The 24,885-nt window shown below is 41.0% G+C and overlaps 2 protein-coding genes across 2 annotated transcripts in view; both read right to left on the minus strand.

Moving 5' to 3' along the window:
- Window positions 1-10,480, minus strand: part of syt7a (synaptotagmin VIIa) — an 83,090-nt gene extending 72,610 nt beyond the window's left edge. Inside the window, exon 1 of the mRNA XM_083916683.1 lies at window positions 10,397-10,480. Coding sequence (XP_083772809.1) covers window positions 10,397-10,430 — 34 coding nt within the window. The 5' untranslated portion in view covers window positions 10,431-10,480. The remainder of the gene's footprint in view (window positions 1-10,396) is intronic.
- Window positions 10,481-13,940: 3,460 nt separating this feature from the next.
- Window positions 13,941-24,462, minus strand: slc25a22a (solute carrier family 25 member 22a). Its single transcript, XM_083917174.1, has 11 exons — window positions 24,420-24,462; window positions 20,828-21,018; window positions 20,607-20,732; window positions 20,410-20,465; window positions 20,133-20,223; window positions 19,521-19,575; window positions 18,794-18,854; window positions 18,429-18,573; window positions 18,182-18,336; window positions 18,017-18,092; window positions 13,941-17,747 (listed from the first exon to the last, which is right to left on the minus strand). Exons 2-11 carry the CDS (start codon window positions 20,845-20,847, stop codon window positions 17,594-17,596), a joined length of 939 nt encoding a protein of 312 aa, XP_083773300.1. The 5' UTR covers window positions 20,848-21,018; window positions 24,420-24,462; the 3' UTR covers window positions 13,941-17,593.
- Window positions 24,463-24,885: the final 423 nt, after the last annotated feature.

Genomic DNA, 24,885 nt, shown 5'->3' on the forward strand with positions numbered 1-24,885 from the left:
AAGACTGTGATTCGGCCTTAAAATCTAAATTGGTGGAGAATGTCAGTATGTTTCCTAGAGGTTAATTTGATCCAAATATAGCCGGGGGACTGACGATTGAAAAAAGGCCTGTTAAACTGATTTGGAATCAGTATAAGTAAAAGGTAAAGGAGTGTTGGGATCATAAATCCCGACAGGTCCTAGGCGCATAAACGGTGCTCAGTAAGACGTTCAGGGAACGCAGAAAGGCCGGAGGCTGTAGAGACCCTCGAATATACATTAGGCATTAAGGACTAAAAGCGCCACAGGGGGATAGCCCCTAGGTGAGCCTAGAAAGCCACCATAGGTCTGGGACCTAAAGGTTCTGGGAACCAAAGAAAAAAATTGTAGGTCTGGGACCTAAAGGTTCTGGGAACCAAAGTGTAAGAAATACTTAAAAGTTGTGTTTATTTGTGGGATTGTTTTGTGGGAAGTTTCGAGGATAATAGAGAACACAAACAGATAAAAGTGTGAGTAGGTTTCTGTGATGGTGGATACACCCTGTCTGTAGCCGCTGATGGTGAAACACTGTCAGTAGAAGCTTGTTGCAGACATCACAGAAAAGCCTGACTATTAAACTCACCACTGGTCTTCTCTTATCTGGGGGTACATAAATAACGGGGCTGTGAGACTCGGCTTTTGGTCATTAAAAGTAGTGATTTATATCGTCTCACTCCGCTCTATCACGGTAGAGTAGAAGCTTGAGTGAGGGGAGGATCACTGGGGACTAGATCCACTGACCGGATAACGAGTGTGTGTGAATAAAGAATAAATAAATACCTGTGAATAGTACTTTAACAGCTGAAATAACTATGACAGGCCCTGTAGCGTCCCGGCTGATTGATGGTCGGACTCTTTAACTGATGGTTCACAAGTGTTTATTTTTGGGCAAAATAGATGATACCGTTGCTCCATTAAATCTTTTGACACCTTGAAGACTCTGAACACACCGTGAACACAACGTGAACAATAAGAGTAAGAGCTATGGAATGAAACAAAAATAATATGTAATAAATAAATAAATAATACCATCTATATAATATCATGTTCAACAATATCAAAATAGTGTGTTTTTAACCTTTTACAGAAAATGAATTGTCATTTACAATCATGAAATATACTTTAAACCTATTTTATCTTAATTACAAACTCAGAATAGAGTGCAATAAACAAACATATCTAACTATAAAAAATGATATTATAACAGTTATTATATCAGTTTGCAGCTTTAACTTCCAAAGATTGTTAATGCACACAAAAATAATGCTGTATTTATTAAAAACTAGCAAGCAGTGTAATGAAATAATTGTCTCCTTCAGAGAGAAAGATGCTCTGAATCGCTCCAAAACAGCGTTACTGATTAAATTAAAAGCTTAAAATAGACTTGTATAAAACGATGCAAAGCAACACAAGGACATCCCGTTTTGATAACGCATTAAGCACCACATGAAACAAAATGATGACAAACCTTGTGCCTTTATCCACCAGGTGCTTAACAAACTTGTCGGTTTACATTTCCTTGAGTTTTTGCACTTTTGATAGACCCGTTTGCAATACACTTAACTTTCTGTAAAGTTGTTCTTTTTTTTCCGTTTCCGGTTACACTCTATCAAAATAAAAGCACAAGCCTAAAAACAGGAAGTAACGGTAAAATGCAACTACACATTTTAAGAGATTTCTCATGAAAATGCAACTACACATTTTGGGAATATGATGTGCTATATTAAAGGTAATTTACAGGCCCAGGATTAGGTTGGGATGAATACTGGCAGCGAGTAGCAGGACGGGTGAAGCGAGCCAGAGAATATGGTAAAATATGTATGTAATATATAGTTCAGTTAGAGGAGGAGTTAGAGGAGGACAGAGCACGTGAAGAAGTAGTGGGAAACAGAAATAATGGTCTGAGTAGGTTGTGGCATAAGAGAAAGAAGGAGGAGAAGGAATAGGAGAAGAGGGAGGAGCGAAGAGCAGATTTGCATATGGCCGGACTGGCAGCTGAGAGTGTAGAGACAGCTGAGAAATAGGGCAGAAGAGAAGGAGGCAGAAACAGTACCCCCACCCTATCCACACCCACCCCCATCACCATCAGCCCCTTCAGCAAGTAGAATTTATCCAGATTTGTCTTTACAGTTACCTACGATTGAGGCAGAAGGAAGTATGAAGGTAAGAATGAGAAGAAACGCAGATTATGAGGATACGAAAAAGAGGGAAGAAAGACTATAGTATAATAACAGGTGAATCTGAGAGGGTGAGACTTCAGACAGAAGAGGAGAGACAGTGGGAGGAGGAAAAACAGTAGGAGAAGGAGAGACAGCGTCAGAAAGGATCGAGATATGAGGAAGAGAGGTTGCATGAGAAGGCACAACAGAAAGGAGGGGCTTTCGGAGAGACAGTATGAGAAAAAAAGTATGAAAGGGAACATGGGAAGTCAGGAATACTAGGAGAAGAGTTAGAGGGAGAAATAGAGGGAGCAGCAACACACACGACAGCGACACAAAGCAGGAAAACCCAAACCTGAGACTGACTTAACTGACTCAGACCACTCTGACTATGACTGTAGAAGCCAGAAAAGCGACAAACACGGGAGAAAGAGACAGGGATTTAAAAACAAACACGTAAATCTAAAAAATCAGTATGATGAGTTCTGGCTCAGAGGGGGAGGAAGAGGAGATACGATGGTCAGAATGCGGAAGTGAAGGACCAGGAACTAAGACAAGGGACAGGACCACCGATATACAAACCATTTAGTTTAGCAGACAAGGAACACATGAATGCACAACTACCACCACTTAGTGACAGAGCTGGAATATGGTTACAGAAATGAGCTGGTCTAACCGTAGGCACAGAGCTCACCATGAATGAATGAATGAATTTTATTTTTGGTTCTACATCAGATGTTAAATAAAATGACATAATATTTTGACAATTTCAACCAAAAAAGGATTAAAGGGGCTGAAGCAACTTGCTTAACTAACATCACAGTTCTGACTGTTTAAACACAACGTATTTACTTATGATTAAACATATATTTGATTAAAAGTATATTTATTTATACCTAAATAAATGAAATAATTTACTTACTTTATATACATTTAAACATATTATACATGTAAACATACATACACATACTCACAAAGCAAAAATCAAAATCTGCAAAATCAAAATTCATATTTGCTTGAATAAGGTTTACTTTTTTCTCATTTCCATGTATTAAAATTAATAACATTTCCCTTTTCTTATTCATTTACTTATTTTGCTCTTTTCCAATTATAACATTTATACATATGCATTAATTATTTCAAATTTCAAGGCCTTTTAAATATCGGTCGTGTTGAAATTACTTTCAGTTTATCATTAAGGTCATTCCACATTTTTACACCAATAACGGACGCGGACACGCACACGCACACGCATCTTTGTCTAATGTTAGTTCTTGCTTTTCTTGTTTCAAATCGAAGCAGTCCTCTTAAATTATAGCAATTGTTTCTTAATTTAAATAAAGATTGAATAACTGAAGAAATATTTTTTACAGCTCTGAATAAGATTTCAAGTATTTTTAGCTTGACTATATCCGTAAATTTAAAATATTAGATTTTATGAAAAGCTCCTTAGTAGAGTCACGGTATCCCATTATAGGTGATGTGAGAGGATTAAGATTCAAGATTCAAGAAGCTTCATTTATCCTGAGGGAAATTATTTTGCAACAGTTTCAATACAAAGGTGGGAAAAGATCAGAGTAACAACAAGCATAGAAACATAATCAAATAAAATAAAGCTAACATCAAATAAATCAAACAATAACTAATGTGACAGAGTGCAACAGACGTTGTGGTTAAGCGCAGGTTTATACAATATACAACAATACGCAGCGTGCAGTTTAGCAGGATATGAAATAAAATAAGTACAAACTAAATAAGTGGTAAAGAGCGATAATTGAAACAGTGTTAAAAATGTAGCAGCATTTCCTACAGAACTCAGAATTAATTGGACAGAAATACGGATTAGGGACAACAGACCAATTAGATTTAGATGTAGGAAAGACTGGCAGGAAAAGGTCAGGAACAAACCCAGGGTCAGATCCACTGCAGGGATCAATGTTTAAAGCTGCACTTATGAAAGGAACAGATAAGGAAGTGCAGGCAAAGATGGAGGATGACCCCAGAGCAGACACAGATCCATTACACATATGGATGAGGACACTTCAACATCACATGCGTAGAGCAGATGAAAGAAAGGCTGTGAGCAAAACAGAGATAGATAATTTGAAAATACAACTGACCAAATTACAGTTAGAGACACAAGCACAAATGAGCCAACAACAGGAGGAGCCAGCGCCAATGGGAATCCCCAGTTCCAGTTGCCCCAGTTGCAGGCCAATTTTATACAGGACCCCCTCCCCAGGGACCATGGAACCCGCCAGGACCATGGGGCCCACCACAATCAAATTATAGAGGAGGAAGAGGACGAGGCTTTAATCCTCGAGGAGGTTATGGAAGGGGCAGGGGCGGATCACCGGGGGCTAGGGACAATGGGTGTTTCGTGTGTGGAGGTCATGGACATTGGGCACGAGACTGTCCACAAAACCAGAGAGGTCTACCAAGAGGGGGACCCCTGCCACAGCGGCAACAACAGCAGGTGCCATCACAACCACAACTGGCCCCAGGTAACCAGTCGCCCCAAGGCACCGGGTATCCAGACCAATACTAGGGGTGCCCAGGGTCAAGGGCAAGGGGAGAGGCTGACTCCTTGCTACGGGAGAAGTGAACGAACGAAAAGTGAACTTTTTAGTCGATACAGGAGCAACACATTCAACTCTGATACAACCTCAGTTCGGTCAACAGCTCTCCAAATATTCCATAGACCTTGTGGGATTTGGAGGACAGCCAATGCCACTCCCTTTCACAGAACCCCTCACCACTAAAATAGCTGGTTACCAGTTTCATCAAAGCTATGTATATACACACATATCCTATGTGGCCCACAGGGGGTGCAAGTTCATTTCCCTAATAGGGTAAAAATAGACTGTTCAGAGACAATTACTTCAAGATGTAACATTGGACAAAGGATCCTAGGGGAAGATCCTGATCAGCAGCAACATTCGGCCAACGTTTACTGGACTCAATTGAAAGAGGACCCAGACCCGCCAATTACCAATGTTTTGAAACTGTATCAACAATGGACACCGTGGATTCACTCAGTGCACCCATATGAACCGGTCCCTGACGTTCCCCACTGTACTCTTCTCTATGACCGCACCCAAACTGAAGAAGTGTATGAGGAAATAGTTAGGGAAGTAGAGGGTTCCCCTTGGACACTGACTTTGGACTGTATATATATATATATATCAGAATCAGAATCAGAAAACCTTTAATGTCCCGCAGAGGAGGAAATTCTTTTGTCACAGCAGCAACAGAATATTACAAAATAAGATAAAAAATAGCAAAAATAAGCAATAAAGTTAAATTTTAAAAAGGTAAGAAATAGAAATAGACATATATACATATTCACATGACATGGTGCAGTTGTTCTTGTTTTGTTTGTTTTGTAATAATATAATATGGAGTGAATAAATAGAAGTAAATAAGACCAAATAGTGCAAAAACAGAAGTGACCAAAGTTCATAGTACATATGTATCAAAGAAAGGAGTAGTAGCACAAGTCCTGCTCACTGTAGAGCAGGCAGAGTGGTACAACATGGGTGACACTGCAACACCCCATATTAGCTTAGCATTAGGAGCAGGAAGTCAAGCTAAAGATTTAGGGCCCATGGTAAAAACAACATCTCAGTTACAGGACTGGGAACAAACCACAATCCCGGCAGTCACATACTCTAAAGAAGGACAGGTGTACAAGATCACTCATCACATCACCTCACAATCAGAATTAGAGAAAAAGGTAATCCAGGCATCCACTCAAAATTTTGACCAGGCATAGTGTAATAACGTTAATCTCATCATCCGTTTTTACTCTATCAGGCTCTCGACTGAGAAAAGTAGAGGACGGCTTAGATGCAAATATAATGTACACACATAAAGGAGTTAATGCAGCGAGCTGTTTAGCAGTTCCAGATGACGAAAACCCACATGACTGCATTCCACTGACAACGCAAGCCATTATAGTGAGACCCGACTTGCATGCAAAATCACAGGATCGACCAGACATTGACTTGTATGTATACGGCTGCTGTTTCAGAAAAGATAATGGAGGACTAAACGCAGCATGGGCAGTGGTTATCAAAGATCAGGGAAAGTTTGAGACACTAAGTACAGGAGAAGTGACAGAAAAACCGTCAGCTCAGCGAGAGGAAGTGATGGCAGTGACAGCAGCTTGTAAGCATGGTGAGGGAAAGAGAGTGAACATAGATAGATAGATAGATAGATAGATAGATAGATAGATAGATAGATAGATAGATAGATAGATGGATAACTTTATTTTTCCCCGAGGGGAAATGAGGTCATCGTAGCAGCGGTACAAAACAATCAGAAGTATTAAAAATAAGATAAAATATAAAATACAAAATATGAACAATAATAAAATAAAATAAAAGTACAGTATCGCAGATAAACACTATATTACAATATGCTATAAGGATTTTAATGTGCAAGAGAGATAAAGGTGCATTTCAGTGATAGGTCACTTTGAGTAGTGTGAGTTTATTCCCTGAGCGTCGCTCAGTGTGGCTGTGCAGCGTTGTACAGTCTGATGGCAGGCATATGCAGACTCTGCATAGGCCAGTGCAGCAGTGCATTGTCAGTTGAAAGAGTGAGAGAGAGCAGGTTTTGTGACAGCTTCAGGTCTGCCTATTAAGCATGAGGAGGAAATGAGGACAGAGAAAATAGCTAAAATGATGGCAACTACAGGTTTATCATGATTAGACTGTTTGCCTATGGCATTATACTTAAGAGGGCTAGTGTGAACAGAGAAAAGAAATTTACCCCTTATGAGTTATTTACAGGTCGCACCATCCCTGGACCAAGACACCAGGAACCGCTACAGCCAGGGGCCACACCAGGACTGGCATGGTCCTACGTGACTCAACTCCAAGGCTGGGTAAAAACATTGGTAGGAAGCCAAGGGGGGTCAGGACCAGTACCAGCCCCACTGACTTTGCTAGGAGAACCTTGGGTGTATGTAAAGACATTGAAAAGAAAGTGGACACACCCCAGGTGGACAGGACCCCATAGGGTAGTGGAGCGAACCTCCACAGCAGTAAAAGTGCAGGACAGTGACAAGTGGATTCACCTTTCAAGGTGTAGACAGGGGGAGGAGCCCAAAAGGTCCTTAGATCAAGTCAGAACAGATCTAACCGAACAGGGTTAAGGGACTTCTGTAAATACATATAATCTATGATTGACCCACATACACCAATAGTAAAGAACACCACAGTATATAGAGTTGATAAATAGGGTAAAGGGGTTAAGTAGGAGTAGAGAACAAACAGTGTGTGTGTGGACACTTAGTGTGTTTTTTGTAATATTCATTATTTTAGTGGCAATCTATCTCATATGTGCATGGTTTGATAATTGTTAGAGTTATGGAACTTGGCAGGCCACGTCCGTGGCATCCCTTTAGACATCCAGGATTTTGTGGTCTCGGAGGAATGATCACTCTGGTGAGTGATCAACAGGGGGAATTGAAGAATTAAAAATCAATGTGTTAGTGTGTGTATTAGTAATAATTCAATTAATAATCATGTGTCAGCATGTGTACTAGTAATGATTAATAAGAGTGTGATAATCAATGATTGAAGAATTAATAATCATATGTTAACGAGGTTTATTAGTAATGATTAATAAGAATGTGATAAGTGTGATTATTAGGTATGATCATTTAAAGTGTGATAGTGATTATTAGTCCAAGCTCAAACTTTTCCGTTTCCAAAAGCACACAAACTTTTGACTCAATCTTTTTCTGCTTTCTCCAAAAGCACAGGAACAGTAAGTCGGTCAAGGTCACAAAGACAATGAACTAGCCATGTTGCAAATATGCACCTGGCAAAGTTAGTTGAGATTAGGGAAGTTGCTGTACGTGTTGTGCTTTCTTCACAGATAAAGAAGAAGACTCCTGCTCTACAGAGGCTACTCCTACGCACAGGGAGGAAGATGGAGGCTGGAGCAACTGCTATTTCAAAAATACACACATGCACGCACAAGCGCACACATAACCACGCCTTTGTAACAAGTTTATATGCTGGAGTTTTTAGAATAGATATCAGAACTTCTTGACTCTGATCACGGGTACTGTGTGCTCACAGTTACTCTAGATAGAGAATAGAACATTTCTCCAGACGTCTGTATCATCCGATGTCCTTCTGCTAATAAATGCCTGCTGGCGCACTAAACTACCAACGACTCTGCTGACTCCAGAAAGCCTCCTGTAGAATTTGAATTACGCAATATATACTCTGCTAGGTCCTTTTGATTGGTGTGAAATTCTGAAAAGTATTGTGTAAAATTCCTACAGCAATTAGCCTGGAAAGCAGATAAATCCTCCATGCTTATGTTTCAATTTTCTCTGGCAGGTACGTCTGGCCCGTCTCTAATTCAGACAGATTTGCAGCCAGCCAGATCCTGGGGACAGTCACAACCGTTTATCTCATACTAATAACTTACTAATGTAACCAAACTCACAAAACTCAGATCAAACTATCAAACTAGGCAGCGTTGATTAAATATGACTCAATATTCTGTTACTGTACTGCCTTTTTCTCACTAAAAGAAACACATTTTAATGTACCGTTTAGCTGTAATTTGAGAAAACATGTGGCCTGACCGCTATTGTTTTCCTGCCCCAACTTTGTTAAGATTGGGTGTATGACATTTCGTTGCTGTTAATGGTTTGATTGTAGATCTATCCAATTGAGTCCAGAACTCATTTTGGTCTGTAGCCTACTGTTAGGCTACATACATTCTGAGCTAGCTAATGCTAATTAATTACTCACACTGAAGATTATGAGGCTCAATTTTGTTTAAATTAGCATCAGTGTGATTTTTAAAAGCTGGACAACCAAAAAAAACAACTTCAGTTGGTATAATATCCTGATTGAAATGTGAGTAGTAGCTAATAAATTAGGCTATGCTAGCTACACTGACAACATGCAACCGTGATAGCGGTTACCAAGGCAACCAACAAGGTCATGTCATTGGTAGCAATAGGAGGACTTTTTAATCCACACTTTAAGTATTTCCCTTCGTTTTTTTATGGGACTTCTGCGGAGGTCAGTTTAGTGAGCTTACTTTATAGGACACATTTCCATTGAAATAACTTTTCTGGACGCAAGTGTATCCCTTTGAAGCAGCCTAATGACTGCAGCTCGTTACATTTGTATCTCTGTCATATATATATACAGTAACGGGGCTGCGCTCACGGACTGACACCGTCCTCTCCCTACGCACGGATGCTGCTCCCACACATCCACGTACAGTATCATGTTGTTGTCCGTGTGTGTGGTGAGATCACATTATCTCACATTACAGGGAAATGGACAAAAAATGGCTCCTCCCACTCTGCCTTTTGCTTCTTTTACACCCCCTTCTCCTCCTCCTCCTCCTCCTCCCCTTCATCCTCGGTAGCAGCAGGTGTTATTCTCGTATAACCTGAAGATTGAGGTGATAATGAGCATTGCCTCTTAGCCCCCAGAGAGTTATGCATTCATGCTTCATGGTGACAGCACGGGGGACACGAGTCGAGTGTGTTTTGTGGGCACACGATGAGAGAAGAAATCACGCCTCAAAAACACGTGGGAGAGATTAACGTACTCAAAGATGCCTCCTTTTGTGCTCTCTTTACCCCTCTCGCTGCTGCACGGTCATCACCAGCAATAAGATGCATTTCATATAGTTTTTTGGTTATTTTTTCCAGAATGTCGGAAAGCTGTGGAGCACCATAAATAACCTTATAGGCTGCACTTGGGTTTCATTGTAGCTAGAGGCTTTGACCTTGTGTTGTGTAGCCCCTTAAGTAGCTATTGTAAATGTCCAAAACATTGACAACACAATGCAATGCACGCCGGCAAAATGATGCATATGATAAATTGGGTCTGTCTACAACAGGTCCACAGTTAATCGCATGCGGTGCATTGGAATAAATGCAGGATTTGGTGCTAATGATAAGCATCCTCATAGGAGACAATTAACTGCACTGATATTACATAATGACAGCCCACACTTTTCCACAAACATCACCAGCCCATGTCAAAGAAGAAGAATGTTAAAAAATAATTAAAAAAAAACATATAGGTGGTGTGACAGCAGCCTATACACCCCCACACCTTTTCATGTCACCTCAAAGAAGAAGCAGCGGGTCAGAAATGAAACACCTTGAAACTGTCAGGATGCTCTTCGCAAAAGAGTGGCAAATCTCGGAGAGGCTCTCTTACCTTTGCTATTGTCCTCTTCCCTGTTCAGATACATGGCTGTTACTTCACTCCGAGGCAAAATGCGATGGCGTTGTCTCAGTGATGTGTTGGTACTCCTCTGTATGCTGAACTCCGCTGATGTGGTTTGTAGTAGTAGCTGTTTATTGTTTTGTTGCTCCTCAACAAGCCTCTCCTCTCCTCCTAGTGGATAGGTGGGCTAACCAGTTTGAGACTCTCACTATCTCCCTCCCTCTCTCCCTCCTCTCTCTCTCTCTCTCTCTCTCTCTCTCTCTCTCTCTCTCTCTCTCTCTCTCTCTCACACTATCTCCCTCCCTCTCTCCCTCCTTCTCTCCCTCCCTCCATCTCTCTCTCTCTCTCCCTCTTTCTCAGAGGACAAAATGGGAAAAAAAAGTGACTTTTTTTTTCTACAGTTTTAACAGTGCAGCTGTTGTTAACAAGTCTGTTTGCTCTGCTGCCACGTGCGATTCTTGATTCCGTTTGTGCATCCTTGTGTCATTTTTATAAGAAGTGTATAATGAGGAGCCCACCCGTGGGATTTACTTAGACAAGCCTTGCACCCGAGTTGCATGGCTTAATTGGGAATCTCATTAGAGGGGGAGAAGTGTTCAGATCTTTCAATGAAGTAAAAATACCTAAGTACTCAATTACATTAGCAAAAGCCCTACATCCAAAAAGGATATATCTACATAAATAAAACGTAAATCTACTAAAAGTCAAAGTGCTCATCATGTAGACTGCCATATTATTATATATCATGTATTTTTCACAAGTCACAAAAGGTATACAATTACAACAGAATATTACAAACTACCACAAAACTGCAATATAGTAGTGGTTTATTATCCCTGAGTCCCGTATGGTCAATGTAGAGCCAATTCTAGCCGCCTTGTATACTGTAATTGTAAGTATTTGCCAGCATTTGATAATTGATTAGTCATTTATCAAGCAAAAATGCCAAAAGATGACTAGTTCCAGCTACTGCAATGAGAGGATGTGTTGTTTTTCTCTGATTTATTTAATTATAATCAACATGTCAGATAAAACAATACATTTGAAGTCAATTGAATTGATGTCACCCTGGGCTCTGGGAAGTTATTGGTTTGTTACTGATGTGTAAACTAATTATATGAAAAAAGAATTCACAGATTAATGGTTAATAATTCTTCGTAAGTTGTAGCCCTGAAAGTATAAAGCAACTGTAGCTGTCAAATCCATGTAGCAGAGTTCAACATGTAATATCGTCCAATATGTCCAGTACTTGAGTGAATGTACTGAGTTGCTTTAAACCACCATTACAAAGTCATTAAAGCAACAACATCCTGTGTAAACAGTGACATAAGGAGGGGAAACCCGGGTATATATCCTACACAAACTGTGGTCAGATGGTCCTGCACTCACGACACTGTCCTGTGTGAATTTATTGACCACATTATTAAACACAGGCCAGAGATTAAGAGCTATCTCTTTTGATGCAAGGTGATGTGGCTGCTATGCAAATACTCTCCAAATGAGATGCAGATTACTCACTGTTCAGGCTGCCTTTCATCACACATACACAGGCGGTTAAGTGGTGAAGGAAGAATTTGTCCGTGACCTTGACTTATTCCTAGACAAATCCAGTCTGGAGGCAATTTAAAACAATTTCTTCAATTACTTTTTCCTCTTGTTCTCAGAGCAAATTTCAAATTTGTGATGGAACTTATTGTTACCAAAGCAGGCAGACGGAGACATGGGACATTATAAAATAAATGGGATAAGCCATGACAGTCATTAAAACTACAGCGTCAGGCCTGCATCGCCACTTCGCCATTTGGTAGAAATGTTTGAAACATGACGTTTAATTAATCCATGATATTAAAATGGGAATAATTTCATTGCATACTCATCAACCAATGACCTCTGACCTGAAATCTTTACAGTGCAGTCTGTAATGTTAACGTACACAGCCTTTTAGTGTTCCTCAGCGCGCCTGAGTGATAAATATGCAGGTTTTCCTCACAAGCCTGCAAAATAGAAAGCTAAGATTTGATTTATTAATTTTGCTCTCTGATATCACAGATTACAATTCAAAAGGATATGAGAAGAGCCGTACTGTAGATGCAAATGCTGTGAGCAATACCGAGACTAACAGTTTGCCTGCGTTTTGTCAATAAAGCCGGGAAGGTCATTTGCTCAAAGCATCCTGCAGTGATTTCCATTTGATTATATTTTGTTTTGTGCTGCGCTCTGTGTTATTTGTTCTCTATTGAGAATCTTTTGCCATTTGTTAGAAGAATTCTCTGCAGACTCATTTGACCACAGTCTATTCCCAGATTTTCTCCTCCTGTGCTCCCGGCATCATTGTGCCTGTCACTGATGCATCTTCCTCCTCTGGTATCTATAAATACCCCACTTCTCTCCCCTTCAAAAACCTGATTCCCATTGATTTAGTGACCTATATACACATCAACCCCATCCCCACCCTTCCTCCGGCTCTCTGCTCCTTCTCAACGACCCTTTCCTGTCTCCACCTCGTGATTTCCCCCTTCTCTCCATCATTCTCTCCCTTTAAGCTCAGCCTAAACTACCTTTTCCTCCGCCCTCTCTCCTCCTCTTGCTAGAAAGCATGGAAGACTAATAATAGTTCACTGTGCAAGCTCAAGTCATGACACATGAAAGGGATTCGTATGAGCATAAGAGCAGTGGCTGGTGCTCATTTCTAGATTTCAAAGTCTTGCTATTGTGGTAAACGGAGCCCTTGACTAATCTCTCGGGTGTGTAAACATTGGAGTCTCTCAAAGAGGCACACTATTCAATATGAAATCTGACTCTGGCTGAAATAAGACCTAGATGCTGAGACGCAGACATGTAGAAAGCAGTCTGTGTTTGTGTGCAGGGTTATATGAAGGCGTTAAGATTTAATTATGCTGCAAATAGCATTCTGGAAACTGGAATACATAGCAAACGGCAGGGGATTAATAATTAATAACTCTGTCATAACATCAGTTCTACTGAAACATGCAGGAAAGATATGGGACTTATAAAACTCATACATCTTGTGAAATCCACAAGAAAAATACATTTTCGTATTCTTATGCAACTTAAACATACAGAAACACCTTGTTTATCAGGAGAAACCATATCTGTGTGAAAGCAGTATCACAGCGGCAAGATATAAACTAGCATAGGATAAGATGACAGATAGTAAGATCGCTGCACATGATTTACTGCCACCCAAGCTTTCAGCGTACACCTGTAGTACAGCCCCACTCCCGCTACAGCAGGACTACTACGGCTCTCCTGCGACCCCACACTGACACCTGGTGGCTCCACAAGGCAGAAAATGATCACACGTCTCAGCTGCTCTTGTGCCTCGAGGAGCCACACACGTAATCCTCACACTCTCCGATACATTGCGCTGCTGTTCTTTTCTATTCTGTCAGATGGCTACTGGACCTTGAAAGCAGACACTGTGATGATGAGGGATAAGCGTAACCCACAGAATAGACTACATCAGGCAATTTCAGGACAGTCAGTTTATTTAACAGCAAATTGTGACAGGGAACACAATATTTTGAATGTTTTTTTCTCAGTTGCATTGACGACAATGTCTAGGACAACTGTGTCATTCACCACACATATTCATATTCATTATCTCCCTCTTTGCTACAGAGAGACTTTGTAGATGGACAGGTAGGGTGAGGGTTTTTTTTTTTTTAAAGTGCTATAATGCACAATTCCTCTTGGAGGAAGACAACAGAGGCCGTGAAGAGACTCCAGAAAGCCTCCAAGGTCCCCGCTTGCATCATACATTGTTGTTTTTTCCCGTGTTTATTATTTTTTTCTATAGTGTGCGTCTGTGTGTGTGTGGTTTCTACTTATTGCATATCAGTGAGCTGGTTCATGTTTTGTTTTTCAGTGAATGTGTAAAGCACAAATCTTTAGATTAAAATGTAATAAACTCTTCACTATAATTATAATACATCTCATAATATCTAAGATACATTCTTATATCTGATTCATTTAGAATATGTAGGCGATATACATTTTGTGGATAACTGCTCAAAGGTGACATAGTGGACACCATCTCTTATAATGACCCGTCGTCTCAGCCCTATGGATCAAGTTTTACAGACATACATAAACGTTCTTACAAGACTAAAAAGTTAATCTCAATTGACATCAGACTGTAATATATATCTGCAAAAGCAGCACATTGTTTTCCAAGGACTTTGTCTGAGTATATTCAAAATGGGCCATGCGGTCTCTTGTGCCTAATAATCCTTTGTGCTTTCTTTGATTGTATACACTCTAAGTCATAGATTTGGTGTTTTAAGAGCTCCTCTGCATTTACCTGCAGCCCCAGCTGTGGATGCTGGGGGAAGAGTAGATGGCAGAGGAGTGTGACGGATAGAAGGAAAGAGGGGAGAGAGCATGGGTCTGACAATCAAAGAGAAAAATACCGCAGTGTCACACTAACAACTACACATCAACTACAGCACTACACAGTCAGACATACACACACACGCACGTAACCGAATGCACAAAGTCAGTGAAAATTCACAGCTGAGTAAAGCAAAAATGACTTGCACAACGTTTTCAAGATTCAACCAAAGAAACAGATTTGTAAAAAATCTGAAAATAATGAGTGAGGGGTGGGGAGGTTTCAAAAATCATAACAATAATCTCAACATCACAAAAAATAGGCATTATGATCACGGTAACAACAAACATGAGATGAACTGGCAATTGGAATGTTGAAAAACTACGACAGGAGTTTATAAAACAAGCTCACGCGAGTCGACGGGGCTTTGCACCGTTTTCCTGTGGCTCAACCGTCATATGACAACATGGCTGGAGGTGCCAGTCCGTGTCTAGCAGTTCTGTTGTCCCTCTCTGACCTATGGCTTTCAGTTAAGACATTGATAATGCTGAGATTCCCTAGCATGTGATTCCGTCGACATAGTCTTGGTGGTTAGTGCCATCAACGTCATATTGCAGCTACCTCATGAAAGAAGCACCGTTCAAGAAGACAGATTTACAGTCCGATGTCAGTAGGTCCCTATTGGCCTTGTCCAGGCTGTATTTCACTTTCAGGACTGTTTCTGTAGTGCCAGAGGTCCTTCACTTAAAACTTAAGTACATTTCTGTCATCGTTATATGATGCTCCGTTTGGTCCTAGTTGACAAAACTGTAGGAAACCAGACAACTTAACCAATAGCTCAGGAGAAGTGGCACCTCCAAAAAAACCTCCTAGATCTACGCTAGTGTTCCACTTTGTTGACAGTATGCTGCATTTAAGTTCAAATAATGTTTGTTGAATTAAAACACGTTTCTTCATTTGATACGTCCACACCATCATAACATAAAATCACCACAATATGGATTGACGGGGGGGAGCTGGAGAGGTAGGTGTGCAAATAAGCCATCATGTACAAAACGAACAATAAATCCTAAAACATAAAGTTCATATCATCTGCATATGTACAATATAGTTAAGGTGGACACTTTGACACAGAAAAAACAACACATACAAATATATAGTGCTATACCGCCTATAGAAAGGAATATCGATAAATAGACCTCACTCCCACAAATGATAATACATTGAAAAGTTGCATCTCGTATCTACAGTGCAACATTACAATTGTCGAGCTGCTTGAACAGTGGGAGTGAGGAAGGAATGTGATTGGATAATACACATCAAAGTCACCTTGATCTCCGGCGAGTTAAACCAATGGCAGGGTTTCAGTGTTGTGATGCATAAACAAGATATGACAGGGCTGCTTTCCCTCGCAGCTTAAAGCAAACAAAACCTCTAAAGCAAACAAGCCGAGATGTTTGGTCAAAATCATAGAACACTGAAAACACATTGGTTTCATTTTCTGATAAAGAAAAGTTTATCATTAGCTCTTTGGGTCCTGCCACTGAATTCAAGTTTGGACAAAGAATTGAAATTGAGTGAACTCATCTGTAAACAATGATAATTAATTATGTCTGGGTCTAAGGAGTTTGAACTATAGCTAAGGCCTTACTGGCTCCACGATGGATGACTGTCCTCGTGGGGCCGCAGCATGTGATGTCTGACCGTTTGTCAGCATAATTATAAATATCTACTGATAATCTGGCATTCGATTAACATTACTTTCAACTCATTTAGGGTTCACAGCTAACGCTTTCACACAGAACAGGAAAACCGTTGCTGGTCTGCTCTCTGTGGACTGAAATTAGGCTGCAATCCCATCAGTGATGACGCAGCAGGTGTTTTCCATCACCCCCGCGAGGCAAAATCCCTGCTGTGACATCACTGATTGGGGTGTGGCCACGACTACGACACGCTTGACAGTTCTGACCCATAGAAAGAAGCACAGGGGGCATTTTTAAACAGTGTGTACGTGTAGCTTGGTAGTGCGTAATGCCCAAATGTTGCACACTGTCTCTTCAGTCTAGGGTGTGACTAAGAAACAGGGGGTATCTTTTCCACTGAGGCAAAACAGTTGAACCATTGTTGTAGCACTGATGGAACCTGATCTACTTAAAAAGCCAAGGCAATCAAAGTGTGCTCGGAGCTGAATGGCTGAGTTCATTACAACCACTTACAGGAAGGGATGTGGGTTCTCAGCAAAGATCACAGGGAGTCTGCTGGTATCACATCAACACATTCCCTGGGTCTTTGTCTGAAACAGAGGCATACTGATTATACTAATTCTAAATATACTCTTTATTAAGACACAAGGTCGGGGGAATTAAATATTCTATTATATTAATGCTCTCAAATATATTTCTAAGTATGTGCATTTAATTTAGCTAGTTATGGTGTTTCATTTTCAGTAGATCACTAAAATTAAGTATTGTAGGGCTGGCAGAAGTGCAGCAACAAAGGGCAGTAGATCAACTTTAAAAATCTGACAATCATGTTCAGAATTGCAATAAAATGCTATAATCATAAAGTAATATTCCTTTAAAACTGATATTTGTGGCTTCATTTCCAGAGAGTTAGCTCAGCATGCCTACTGGATTGTTGTGTGCCTCCATAGGCAGCTTGGCAAACAAAGGCTCTCTCTATTTCAACATTCAACACAACAAATTTAAAACAAAATGTACTGATCGGTCAGGTTTTGACCCATCAGAATTTTTTCTTTTTTTTCAGAATGAGATGAATCCTCACGCAGTTGGTGTGATGCGTTGTGGGAGGGAAAGGCAGGACGGATGTGCTTCTTAGTTGTCTTTTTTAGGCAGGAAGCTGAGGATGTATTCACCCACACCCAGGAAGTAGACCACCTGGGCGATGCCAAACAGAGGTGCAATGACCAAGGCTCGACAGTAGGCTCCCTTCAGAAAGGCTGATGGACCCTCATTACGCATGATTTTCCTAGAGAGCAAATAAAAGCTCATTATTAAGAGTGAAACATACAGCCAGTGTTAGTTATGTGCCAGTAGGTACAGAGTTGGTGCTGGTGTTTTACATTTGTGTTTCTTAGTAATCTATCAGCTGTTGTTTTTTGGTTCTGCTTTTGTTTTCATTATTTTTGTAACATGCGTAGGGACACTGTGACAATGCACCTTACATCCCTTTTGATTTGACAGGACTACACACACAGCAACACACATGCTGCAGCAGTAAAGACATAATGAGGTCACCTGATACAGTCAGTCACTCCGCTGTACGTGTCTTCTGTGCTTCCTCGATTCAGCGACTGCAGTCTAGTCTTTATCACTGCAACACACAGAGCTCAGGTGAATATATGACATCGGCTAACGGTGACCACATCGCTGTCACGTAATGTTCGCAGTCCTGCTGCTCACCATCGACAGGGTTGACAGCAACAGCCGCTGTGCTGCCCGCAAGGCAGCCTGATATAAACGACACGTAGAAAGGAGCAGGCCCATCTATGCCTCTTTTGCCCAGGGTGTTCAGGTTGGCAAAAAGGGGGAAATAGATGATGGAGAAAGGAACATCCCTACAAAAAGAGAGAAATAAGACAGACGATCACAATAAGTCATGTGAAGTTCATTACAGTTGGTTGGTAAAGCTAACTGTAATCTGTTTTACCTGAGCAATGTGGCACCAAGGCCCTTATACAGCCCAGCAATGCCCTTTTCCCTAAATAATTCTCTGGTGAGCTGCATGGCTGTTGGGGACTTTGTCTCCACAGTACCTGCTGCCACCGTCTCTGGCATCAACTTCCTCTGAGCCGCTATGGAGCATAAGAAACACATCATTAATAAAAGCATGAGCTTCATACAAAGCTAGTAGAAAAACACAATGCTAAGAATAGGCATGTGGACAGACATTTTGAAACCATAACAGTAAGAAGGAACCAGAATTAAACCGTTGTAATCCCTGACATGACCACAAGAGGCCACTGTCTCTCCGGTTTATCCCCTAACTGCCATCTGGATTTAATTTCCTCTTACCAATTCGTCCAGCATCTTGGAGCTGGATTTTCAGCATCTCCATAGGAGTTGTGACAATAACCTGCAACAGAACAATAGAAAGGTGTCAGGTACAGTGTCAACATATGCACACTGTGAACAAGGACTGATTAGCTCTGACTGTGTCAGGCAAAACATGTGCTCAGTGGAAATTTACTGGAATGCATTAGCTACATGTCAACTCTTGTTTTCCTCTCTAATCCACACAGTAGTTACTAGTTAACTGGATTAAGGGTGCGATGACCACGTTCTCAGCCACAATCTTAATCCAAGGTCTGCTACACTTAATCTAATCACGGTCTTCGGGCTTGAAGCCTTTGCCCTCATTGACAAGAGGCATTTCCCTCTGACTCATTCACTGAGTGCACATGGCCAAGCACTCTCACGTCTTATCTGATCACTCAAATCTAGCTGCCAGTGTATCGCCTGCTAACAGGACAACATTTCAGTGATTAGAAATCATTCATGAAAATGGAACTTTACAGGTCACGTTCAGATCACAGATAACAAGGGACAATCTACAGAGACAAACTGTGGGCATGTTTCTGCAACTACCTCCTCTCATTTAAACATGCTAGTGGCTAATTCTGGCTGCAGGCAGTGATAAATGAGGTAACGGTGTATGTGAGTTGTCACTGGAAGTACTAAAGGCAACACTTCCAGATAGAGAACAGAAGGATGCAATTAAAGGAGCACCTCACTCACTCACCTGGCATGTTCCTGCCCCGCACCCAGCCAGCATCTCTTTTAACAGAGTGAGTTTTCTGGAAGAAAAGAAAAAAAGATCAGATTAAAGTGCTTCACTGACAGTGTGAGAGCCAGACAACTTTATTTCTGCAGTCCTCGAAAAAAGGAATTGTCATTGCCTGCACCGGTGATGATAATCTTTGTCTTCAACATGCCAGGCCCAAGGGCATATTAATAATTCACAAGGTAAGTGGCTGGGCCGGAGTCAATCATTCATCAGCTCGCATGTTTGTCACCATAGAGATGGAGATAGATGCTCCAGAAACCATCATGCGGGACTACGGGTGGGTGATTGATCTTAGCAACACCATAGGATGGTTGCTAATGTTTGCCCATTATGTGTTAATTTTAGCTGTTACCTGTGTGTTTTTAAACCAGACAGTTAACAAGCCACCGTGAAATGCTCTGTGTCTGAGAGGAGATGACAGAATGGAAGAGGATTAATTTGAGCCTTAGTGAGAATACAGACAACTAATGTGTCAGGTTACATGTTAGTAAACACGCCAGTTAATCACAGTGTGAATGAGGGGAGTGGGTGTGTGTCAGTCAGCCTGTTGGCGCGTTCATAACTTACCCATCCTTAGAGAGGTGATGCCTGAAGAAGTCGTTGGCAGCCAATTTGATGGCTTTCTCTGGCGTGACTAGTGTTAAGTTCACCGCCGCTCCTGGGAGGATAAAAAGGACAGAAAGCAAGACAGAGAAAGGAAAAAGAAAAAAGGAAGGGAGAGAATTAGAGATAATTGCCTGTAGCAGTAAAACACAGATCGCTGTATTTGATGTCTGTAGCCTCTCATCTTTTACACTTCAGTGAGCTTACTCATTATCCACAAGAATCTAAAAATAAAACGTACCTCTGTACATCCCAAAATACCCCTCTGACCGGATGGTTTTAATAAGGCAATCTGACCTGAAACACAATCACAACAATTGTAATATGTTAGTCAGAATCTGATGATAAGCTGGCCGATCCTTGCCAATTAGTCTTGACTATAGACCACAAATATGTGTATACGTTCATATGCAAAAGTCAAGTGCAGGAATGTCATACATGCTGGTGTAAAGGCGCGCTCCATTTTGCTGGTTTTGCAAGCGAGTCTTGGCCAGGTCAATGGGAAACACACAGGTTACTCCAATTAGGCCAGCGATCCCCCCATTGATCAATTTGGCAGGCAAACTGGACAAGAGACATAAATATTTTAAAAAAGGTCAATAGATTAACACAAAGCCACAGTGCTGTTGAATTTGTAGTCATTCCGCATTCGACTTTACCTGATCTGCTTGTCAGCCATTTATCTGAAGCCCTGTCTGGTCAAAGTGTCAATCTGTCTGTAAGCTAGTCACCAGGTGATCAGTTTGTCTGCTACAGTAGTGCGTTGCTGTCCAAGTGGGATTATGTCGTCCGATTGTGCTTTGTCCACTCGTCTTGCTTGCAGTTGTTGTTAGTTCAAGTTAGGGGATATCTGTAAAGAAATAGAAAAAGTCACATTAAAGTCACGTTGGTTAGAGCTGCAACTAATGATTGTTTTCATTATCCAATAATTGTTTGGTCCTTAAAACTGAAAAAAATGTGCATCACAATCTACTAAAGCCCAAGGTAGTATGATTAGATTACTTGTCTTGTTACACTGAGTTTATCTGTCAGACACTTGTATACAAAGTGATAAGAGCTAAAGCTCATCAAAAACTTGAAGTTGAACCCTCCCAAATAAACAGCGTAAGGCATTTTAGAGAGCTCCATCTGAAGTGTTTGTTAGTTTGTTTTAATAAGTGAGATATGAGATGGAAGCGCTAGCATGCTGTGTTGATGTACACCCAGAACCAAAATGGGTTCTCAAACTACACCGAAAGATTAACAGTCACCCCCAAATGAAAAGTCAGCAAGACCTTAGCGCTGACAGAAAGTGAGAGTATGTGCATATTTTAGCTATTGACTGTAGATTTATAAATGCATCTATTCCTCTTCATTTCAGCAATCCATCCACACATCAAAGCTGACTTAGAGATTCTGTAAATCATTAACGTAAGCCTCCTCTGTGAAGGTCGTGGGCTGTTTGGTCTACTCTCAGCGGTGCAACAAACCCAATACAGCCGTCAGTTCCAGGTGGAGTGGCAGGACCTCAATATTAAGTCTTAGCCTGGCATGACTAACTAACAACACAGCGACAAAAATGCTCCCAGTACTGCTCTAGCTGCTCTAACTGGGCAGTGGAAACTAAGCTAGCAACTAACAATAAACCAGATCAACACATTTCCATAGTTACCCACTGATCGGCATAATTAAGCAACATTATTGACAGCTCCTTATAATCAGAGATTAAGTAATCATTGTGGAAGGATTGCTTTCTGTTAATACAAATCTATCATCACAGGAACATCTGTGCATCGTGTGTCCTTGAAAACTCGTGTTTTATGCATGAGCTCTCTCATTGTTAGACTGGAGCTGTCCTGTATAGGAGAAGCTCTGTCCTCTGCATGCTAAAACAACCATTGAGCAAACTGATGAAATATGTCCGATGTGGCCAAGATGCTCCATATTTTTGGTACAGAATGCCCTCAGTGTGTAGAGATGCTTCCCATTTCCCCTTTCAGTCTCTCCACCCCCTTCATCCACCAATCACATCCAGCCTCCTCCTCCTCTCTCCTCCCCCGTCATTTCCCTCAGTCACGAGTCACGACTCACAAACACAGCTTTTCCGTCTCAGATCTCCGCTGACTTGTTTCTTTGTGAAAGTGCATCTGTGCTTGCTTGACACCAATATCACTAATTCCTCAGATTCAGTTTCAGAGGCGCAGCATGCATGGATGTTTAGGTTTCTAACTGTATCTGGGCATGAATGCAGCTGTGGTCTGGTGTGTTTAGTTTGGATGGAGACGTGAGGTCCCCGCTGGCTGCTCCAGAGGTGGAGGAAGGAGGAGGAGAGGGGGATTCAGAGCAGGTCAGCGAGCCGCCGCCTCTCTGGTCTCTGTTGGCCGGGTGTTCTCCTCTCTGCTCCCTGGAGCTCCACACAGCCGACTTCACAGCACTCCTCCATTGCTCACCACCTCACCGTTTTCTCACCCAACTGTGATGCAGAGCCCATCTGGTCACTTTAGGCATGCTACTTTTGTTTCCCTATTTCCTTTCACTAACTTCCTTCTGAACTTAACTCCACACTCAGCACATTGATTCCCTTAAGAACAAAGAATATATACACAACACGTTCTGTTAGTAATACTGAGGAGATAATGTACGGGTTGTTGAAAAGCACTGCAGTCTTATATGAGTCACCCATCAGACCGACATCTCCCTCCTTCTTCATCATGCTTGCGGCTTCACTTGTCCACTTCACTTCATCTACAGCACCACCACACAACTGTGTCTGCACCGGGACATTTATTTGACCCGCAGTCACAGCCTGACTTTTTTGTCCTGTCATGACAATTGGAGTCTGTGTGGAAACAACCAGCCTCACTGCACCACAGCAGTCCACAGCACGGTAGCATCAATTTTTCAACAAAATCTCCAAGGAATTCCTTTTATTCTCACAGAAGGAGAAATAAATAAATGACCAGGAAACTGCAGTGGAACTGGTATTTCTTCTCCCCAGCCACATAGCCACAGCACAACACCATCAATTTACTACACTATTAAAAGGGATAGTTACTTCAAGATAAAATGTTAAAAAAAAATTCATAATGACTGAAAACATCTATACGAAACAAGCCAACCAAAAATAACTTGAAATATCTCTCAAACACACACTCATTCAAACAGAGGTCGTATTTGGAGTTTTCACCTCTGGAGCAGATAAGCACTGATGAGTAAATAGACAAGGTGATTGTGCAACTTGCCTGCCATGCAGAACCTTGAACTGAACTGAACTCAGCCAGCCATTGGTCATACTTGATTAAGGAGCAAGTGGAGTGTTCAGGCAGCGACTGAGACAGATAACAGCTCAGTGTTTGACCCTTGTTCATCTTTAACAACGGGGCAATAAAGAGTTTTAATGAACCGGTTACAGATAACTTACGGTGAACCTTGTCAGTGAAGTAGAAAAGCAGTCTTCTTTATGCTAAAACTTACTTTCACTTATTAAAATATGAATTTAAAACTTCCCGGACCAATGCTTACATGAAGTTAAATGCATATAGGTAGTGAATGATATAGTCCAGTTCATGTAATCACAGAAAGGAGGGGCAGGGGTAAAGCTTATTGTTACATATACAATTTACGAATGACACCACGTTATGTGATGTGCAATAATGTATCAATAACATATCAAACACAGGGACAATGATCATAAAAAGGATACTTGATTTTAAAGTCTCACCTGAAAAGACAGTTGTTTATGTAATTGAGGTATTATGTAGTTGAGGTAATATGTAGAAGAATATTATGAATAAAATCGGAGCACATGCGCTTAAATCTTTCTGGATGTAGTTTCAACACATCTAAACAGGATCGAACACTTATTTTGCTTTTGTTTTCAACAATTAGCCTTAGATTTAAGTGTTGGATGATAGATAGCAAAAGTAACACTTCATGAAACCCTTTTCCACTTCTGTTAATTAGTTAATTGACTTTTCAAACATAATAAGCAAACTTTAATAAAAGAAGTGACAGAGGTGTGTATCCATCATTAAAAGAAGATAAGCTTTTCTTTCTAAATGTACAAAACAGTATTTGATGTGCATTAAAAAGCTGAGAATATGGATCAATGCTAGAAGCCTACAAATAAGAAATTAGGTGCCATGCAAAAAGATCAATGTTACCCTGTAGATATCAAAAATCTGGAGACATATCCACACCAGTTAATTTCCAATGCAAAACAAGATGCACATTATATTCCTCTCATCCAAATCAACCAGAGAAAAGAATTACCTTATCCATCATAGGTCCTTAGCTACCTCTCTGTGCTCGAGTGCCAAACAGAGCAAAGGTCTTTCAAACTAAATAGCAATCATTTTGTTGAATAATAGGAGGAAGTGAGTGGCTACAGCGACAAATCACTGTGGTCGTCAGCACTTTGCTCACGTGACTGTGGCCGGTTGAAAAAGACAGGAAAAAAGAAAGGAAAATCACGCGGCCCCTTCCTCATTATCTCAGAGCAGGCTGTTGTTACCAGTCCATCTGTCTCACATGCACCGCTTTGATTAACACACTGTGAGCTGCGCTGAGGATCTGTCTCAGACACAAGTGTGCTCCTGCAATCCTCTATTAAATGTCAAGTTCTCTGAGCTGTAAGTGCACAAAGGCCAAATCTAATACACAATGTACTAACGTTGTAAAGCTCCTATGAGCTGGTATAACATGACTAAGACCCAGCTCTATATTGTTTGTATGTATA

Source organism: Echiichthys vipera, assembly GCF_963691815.1.
Source record: "Echiichthys vipera genome assembly, chromosome: 7".
Classification (NCBI taxonomy): Eukaryota; Metazoa; Chordata; class Actinopteri; order Perciformes; family Trachinidae; genus Echiichthys; species Echiichthys vipera.